At 37.5% G+C, this 7,420-nt stretch overlaps 1 protein-coding gene across 1 annotated transcript in view; it reads right to left on the bottom strand.

The window, feature by feature from the left end:
* The window catches only part of igsf9ba (immunoglobulin superfamily, member 9Ba), a gene marked incomplete in the record, with an annotated part of 78,670 nt that overhangs the window by 32,941 nt on the left and 38,309 nt on the right, over nucleotides 1-7,420 (bottom strand). The window contains 1 exon segment of the mRNA XM_014012429.1: nucleotides 6,681-6,832. Within this exon segment, the coding sequence (XP_013867883.1) occupies nucleotides 6,681-6,832 (152 nt within the window).

Below are 7,420 nucleotides of genomic sequence, written 5' to 3'. Positions count from 1 at the left end.
CCCCCATTCTGCATGTATACAGACAAATAGGCCAATCTTAGTTGTTTTTTTTTTTGTTTTTTTTCAAAAATTTTGCTTCAAATTTATTTGTCTCAAATCTGGCAAACTGTATAGACATATGTTCTCCACCTCCCTGTCCTCTTTTCCCTGCTCCTCTGCTCTGCAGAAGCTGTTATCTCCGCCACGTGGCCGACAATCTGTTTGTCTGCCCCCACCCATGCATACTATGGATTTATTTATTTTTTGTGAAAATTACAGTTTTCAGAGGTTCAAGATACAGGTAAAAGTCTGATGGGATTGACATGCATGAACTATTTGAGTTTTAAGCCAATCTGTTTTCCAAAGTGAGGGTGTGAGGGTGTTCTAGAAGCTATCTACAACAWGTAAGATATTTACTAGTCATAACCTTCCTACAGGAGCTCTACTTCAAAAAGCCTGAACTACGCCTTTAAATATTGCACATAAAAGTACAAAGCTGTATAAAGACTAATTCTAACTTTCAAAGCTGGCAAATGTGTGATGAGAACAAACTCAAAAAAATAAATAAATAACTAAAATAACAGGATAAGACCACGAAGCCGTGAATGTTATTCTTTAACTGATTTCTGCACTTTGTAACCTTGGAAGTGCTCATGTTATGAGGCGCCGATGAGATGAAGAAACACATCAAACAAACCCAACTGGAACAGCCTCATGAATGATGCAACAGGTTGCGAGCAGCTCTGTCCATTCAAGTCACACACAGCTGTAGTCTGTCCATTCATGCAGCTGAGAGGGGAATCTGCTCCGCCTGCACGATTTACGTCTATTCATCTGTCTCTCAAACGGTTAGGAGCCAAGAGACGCTACTGTTAGAGAAACCAAAGCAGCTTTTAACTTCTGCAAGTCTGTTGGCAAACTGCATCCTCATCTATTTATCACAAGATAACACTTGGGTGTTTCACTGCGATAAACAAGCAGGACATGCGACACGCTGGGCGCTGCGAGTGTAAACTAATCAGWGGCTTGTTGCGAAAAATCACTCGGAGCCCCAAAAGCCACGTGCAACAATTAAAATAGTTAAAACAGATTCAAATTAGGTTCATTTTAATAAGGAACGCTGCCTGATTGATGAGGTGCGATTATTCTTCTTGTTCAGCCTCGTTCATGTCTGAGTGACTTTTAAAAGCTCCGCTCCGACTCATGTCAGGCCTCCAAATTAATTAAAGTCTCTGTCGTCTGAGCAATCGTGTCGGTGAAAACAGAGCTGTGAAAATGAGGTGCTGAAACAAAAAGTGATTTTTTTTTTGTAATAATAGCCGGAGCAAACAATCAGAAATAATTTGGACTATTTTAACATAAGAAAAATCATAAAATAAAGTCAGAATATGATATAATAATGAATGCRTGAATCATGAAACATTTTTATTGTGGATGAGAATTATTGTTTATGGACTTTAAACTTCTCTCAGAGTCAGATCAGATTCTTTTTGTCAAGTCTTCTCCGCCCCCATGCATATTTTTTAAAAAGTAAAGAAGCGAGGTAAAGAAAAACAGCAGGATGAGCAGGGTTCTGGCTCAACTCTAACCCCATTTGTCACATTCCTCCTTTTCTCCACGAYGTCTCTGTGGATCTGGGTGCGCAAATATACCCTCACGCTCACTCGCAGTAATTTACACTAGAAAGAGCTCAAGCAAATTTAAGGGGAGTTACTCAGAGAAGAAGAAAGCAGCTGAAGAAAGCTGGGGTAATCAGAAAGCGCCGATTAATTATGAATCTGAATATTTTCTAATCACTTAACTAAAAAAGAGGCAACTGGGAGGAGGGACGGTGGCGCAGAGAAGCGAAGGGAAAGAGAAAAAGGAAAAGAGGCCTGTAACAGACGCTGTATGCTCCTGTCACTTCCTCTACAGTAAATCACACGGGGAGCTGTGAAAACTTGATAGCGCCTGCAGCAGACTGCAATATCGGTGACATATGAGAATGTGCAAGCATGTAGAGAAGAAAGAAGACAACTGCTTTTTAAATAAGTCCCACAAACAGTAGCGAGTCATGGACTGAAAGATGTTCCTCTAAGCTTTTTGTTGGACGAAGCCTTCTCTAATTAAAGGCCTGCCACTTGCCCTCTTTCATCCCCCAGTYTTAAACTAAAGCTACTTTTACACTGCAGGCAAAAGTGACCTAAATCTGAGTTTTTGACCCATATCTGATCTTTTTATGACAGTCTGAACGTGACACATCCCATTTTTTTTAATCCAACCCAGTTATTTTACGTGTGGTACTAAACTGGATATTGATATTTTTCAAAGCAACCTCAGTCAAATAGCATTTCATCTGACTTTAACATAAATGAGGTAGGGGTATTGATCCAGATACTAATCAATACCATCATCAGATTTTTTAAAATGTTCTAGACCAGGGGTGGGCAGTCCTGGTCCTCGAGGGCCACAGTCCTGCATGTTTTACATGTTTCCCTGCTCCAACACACCTGATTCAGTCACTGAATTACCTCTTCCAAGTTCTGCCGTATGGAGGACCGACACTGACATAATTAGAAATACAAGCAGAAACATATAAATGAACCACTAAATAAATAAATATGTTTAAAATGCACCAAATGAATTAAAAAATAACTTTACCTCAAGTTTTATAATTTAATTTACCTTCATATTTATTTTTCCAGCTTAGTTCCAATAAATTGTATATTTTAAACACATAATTWAATTTACATTTTTTAAATGTATTTTTATATAGTTTTTCCTTTTTTGTACATGCATTTGTGTCTCTTAAATGCTTAAATTTAATTATTTTTATATACATTTTTAAAATAAAGGCAGAGGTAATCCTCTTTGCCTTTGTTTTAAACTAAACTTTAAACTTTAAGCTAAATTTAGGCACCACAAGCATGTAACACATTGAAATAAAAAGACTTATTGGGAAAAATGTAAACATAATTAAGTATAAACATTTAAGACACACAAATGCATGTACAAGTAAAGGAAAAACAATTAATACATATGTAAATAAAACAGTAAAATTTAAATTATGTGTTAAAATATATAGACTAATTTATTGAAACTAACCTGGAAAAATAAAWATGAAAGTCAATTAAAATATAAAACAGGAGATAAAGTTCTCTAATTGGTGCCTTTAAGTGTATTTATTTAATAGTTCATTTATATAATTCTGCTTTTATTTCTAATTATGTCAATTTTGGTCCTCCGTACGGCAGAAGCCTGATAATCATGTATTCATTCAAATCAGGTGTGTTGGAGCAGAGAAACAAGTAAAACATGCAGGGCTGTGGCCCTCCAGGACCAGGATTGCCCACCCCTGTTCTAGACTCATCAAGTCCTGTTTGACTGAGAATTGTACACCAACATGTGACGCTAACGGTGGTGAACCGTGTTGGAATCGTATCGATGCTAACATAATAGGATGGATTTTTGAGTTTGCAATGTTGCACCTGAGCAGGCAGGGAAAGGCAAGATCAAATATAAAGATTGGATGAAACAAACATGGTAGATAATAATTTARTCATCCAGATTGCACAGCAACCTCAGAATAGATCCACACATGCAGACATGTGTAGCTTCCACATTTACTTGTACTGCGTGACGTCATGTCTTCTTCACATGCGAGTCACTTCGAGGCTGTGGGCTGTTCACACTGGAGTCTAATGGATGTTGCATTTAAACTAAACGATTTAAAAAAAATCAGATCTGAGCAAAAAAATCTGAATTGCGCAAGAAGATGAGTAAAACCTGCATTGAGTACGTAGCTAAAAATCATCTTTTCCTGAGAAATAACAACGTTGGTCAAACCTTGTAAATGCACAATCTCATGTTGTGAGCTCTTGAGTTAGGGCTCAGTGAGCGTGTTAGGAATGGTTTGTAGCTACCAAAACTGGGAAATGGTGACCACCACTTAATTATGGCAGCCGTGGCAGAGTGTTAGGTGAGTCAACCTGGAACTGGAGGGCTGCGGGTTCAATTCAATTCAATTCAATTCAAAAAATTATTCATTTCATTTAAAAATACTACATACAATAATAAAAAATAAACCAAAAAATATACAAATCAAAATAAAATGAAAGGTAGCAGAAGAATAAATCTTATTATGTCTACCCCTTTTCGACCCAGAATATATTCAAATGAAACATAATTTAGAAAACAATACTAAATAACATAAAAAATTAAAAAATAATTAAAAAACAATAAAAACAACAACATAAAAACATCAACTCAAACAACAAATCAAATAGCTTCACATTTTACTTTTCATATATCTTCAAAAAACTAGCTTTTATCTGTTTCTTAAATATATACCGGTACATAGATCTGGCATTTTTAAGATCATCTTCCAGACTGTTCCATGATCCTATACCCTGGATTAAACTATACCCTGGATTAAACTATACCCTGGATTAAACTATACCCTGGATTAAAGTGCATCTTTCTCTGAAACAAGTACGAATATATGGCTTCGCAAACATTTACATCCCCTTTAGGTAAAAACAACTGTCTCTCTTAACAAAGTTTGCCTGAATGTTGGAAGGTAATACATTTCTATGAGCCTTGTACATAAACAATAAAATATCAGTCAACCAAATCATAGAATTTCAAAATTTTCAGTTTACAAAATAATGTGTTAGATGGATGGTTGTAATCTTTTCTCACGATAATTCTTACGGCTCTTTTTTGTRAAACAAAAATCGGATTTGTAATTGTTTTGCAAGCTTTACCCCAGATTTCAACGCTGTAAATTAAATGTGGATTCCCCATTCCATACGTCTCAATCGTTGTGTCCTTGGGCAAGACACTTCACYTGCCTTGCCTACAGGTGGYGTTCAGAGGGTCTGGTGGTGCCAGTGCATGGCAGTCAGTTTTAATAACAGATGTCAGAGTAACTCAGGGTAGCTGTGGCTACAATGTAGCTTACCATCACCAAACTTATTTAGGTGTCCTATAAAAGAGCTATATAGGTTCAATGTATGTGTTCACTCAGGCTATTTGTAGAATAATAATCACGTGACCGCTTGATGCCTGTGTGTGTACAAACTCACACACAGTGAGCAGATTAGCTGTGTATAAACTTAAAGAAATCCAGGAAAATTGTGTCAAATTTCACTGGGAGGACCACAACACACTGTGCTGTGGTACTCGTAACAGTGACTCAGGATACAGACATTACCCCCACATGGAAGGAGTATTTTGTTTGATCACTTTTCCCAAGCTAAAATGCTAGCTAACAGCTGGATTTGAGAGATGGGACAAGCCGAGTTTGACCCGGAAAAAAATGCAACCATGGACTTAAGGTCCGTTCCAAACATTTTATTGGCGGTAAAAGACCAACACAGGACCACCTGAATCCCATTCCTGCATTCTCTGTCTATAAACAGGTACAGTATGTTGTTTTTACTTTACTCATAGCTCTGCCAGTAGCATGCTAGCCTCATATAGCCTTCTACTGCAGTCAGTCATCCATGTGGTGATTCTTTTTACTACGTACACAAAGTTTCTTCAAACTATAGAAGCAGTGGCTTAAGTGCTAAAATACACACAATAGATGTAGCAAGCTAAGCTACAAGACACCAGTAAAAACACGATCTGAAGCCAGATGTGTCGGAATTCGCTCTAGGCACTTTTTTTCTGTTATATTACCTCTGAATCTCAGTATTATCCATCCCGATTGTATGATCATTTGAGAGAGCAGCAGATAATGTTGTCTGGCCATCTTCAGTTAGGTTGACTAAAAGTTATTTAACAGACGGAGATCCAATTACTTTCTGCAAGTTTTATTCAAATCCACCCACTGGTTTACATGATACTGTATATGACGTATTTTACTAACAGACAAATAAACAAAACAATTAAAAACATGATTGCCTCTCACCTCAGGCAACAAAAGGCTGCTTTAAGTTAATCGTTTTTTTGGTCATCCTTACTTCTCGACATTTAGGTGCCTTCAAGCAAAGAGTGAGAGACTTTTCACCGCAGAAAAAGTGAAATTTGCACCTTTTTATTTAAGAAGCATCATCACACGTTTGTGCTTTGAGTCATGCAGATGTTAGAAATCTTTTGACTTGAAGCATCAGCATCACAAAAAACCTGATGTTTATTGATGCCGCCGCGTGGAACTGAGACATTTTGCTGCTTTCAAACCACAGTGTGAAGCTGTGCCAGAAATATCTTGTCATGACATCAGACATTTTTTTKTGTGTGTTCACAGGCATTAAAAATCAGGCCCCGCTCGACAACAAAGGAGGTTCAGAAATGTGAGGCGCGCTGCCAGAAGCTTTTCTTAAAATTGGCAAACTGATCCTGCAGGAACGAGCTTCCTGAGCTGAGCTCATGTTTGAGTCGTTTTAAACCAATGTTTGCAACTTCTTGTGCCACAAAAATGAGTAAAAATGAAATTGCAGGCCCCGTGAGACAAAACAAAACACTTTCTGTGAATTGCTGCTGATGGTTTTGGAACTGAATTCAACTTTTAGACCAAACAATTAACCATTAAAAAAAATCTATTCTCCTCCTACAAAACAACAGAATGAATTGATTTTGGCCCGGATGAGATCCAGAGCAGAACATACTTTCTGTACAGATGGGCTCAGTGGATGACGCCATCCATTCTCTATTTTTGTGTACAACCGTAAATCTTTTGTCTGATTTGTCCCCCCCCCCCAACTGTATTTTCTTACTGAATATTTTGCGTTGGTTGCGAGCTCCTCCCCCTCTCTCAGCCAGCTGATCATTGGTTTTGGATTTCCCTGGGCAGAGCAGCTGAGCAGAGTGCTTCCCCCTTCCTTTGCCTCCACATACTGCGGTGGCGTTGATGTAAATGAAGGTGGGGCTGTGGACAGGAAGAAACAGCTTTTATTAAAACAGTCTGCATCGTTTATCTCAAGTCACAACCCAGACTAATCCCATTTTTATAACCTCACACCTGCAGAAACATATTCCTCTAACAGGAGCCTGAGCATTATTAAAATTCATCTTAAATGCAAACATTTGAAATTTATGAAGAGATGTTCTGTCATACAGTTCGGATTTCCAGGGGCACCACTAAGGGAGGGCCAGAGGGGGCTGAGGCATTCCCAAAAAAGTGGTAGCCCCCTTTTGGCCAGACAGTTTTCAAGCTTTTAATTTATGTGCGTTTTTAACTTTCTCCATCTATTTAGGATTAGCAGAGTCTCATAAACATAAAGAAAATGGTTTTTGACCAAGTATGAGCTAAAATATAAAAATATAGTTATTTAAAATTAAAAGTAAAATTTAAAAYCTAGTCCCCCTAAATAAGGACAACCAATCTAAAACCACTGTCCTCAACAACAGGATGCAGGTTTCAGGAGGTTTTATGCATGACTTTTATATATAGAATAGAATAGAATAGAATAGAATAGAATAGAATAGAATAGAATAGAATAGAATAGAATAGAAT

Source organism: Austrofundulus limnaeus, unplaced genomic scaffold (assembly GCF_001266775.1).
Source record: "Austrofundulus limnaeus strain Quisiro unplaced genomic scaffold, Austrofundulus_limnaeus-1.0 Scaffold91, whole genome shotgun sequence".
In the NCBI taxonomy this organism is placed as follows: Eukaryota; Metazoa; Chordata; class Actinopteri; order Cyprinodontiformes; family Rivulidae; genus Austrofundulus; species Austrofundulus limnaeus.
The sequence above is the reverse complement of the archived record's forward strand: the minus strand, read 5'-3'. Positions and strand labels throughout refer to the sequence as shown.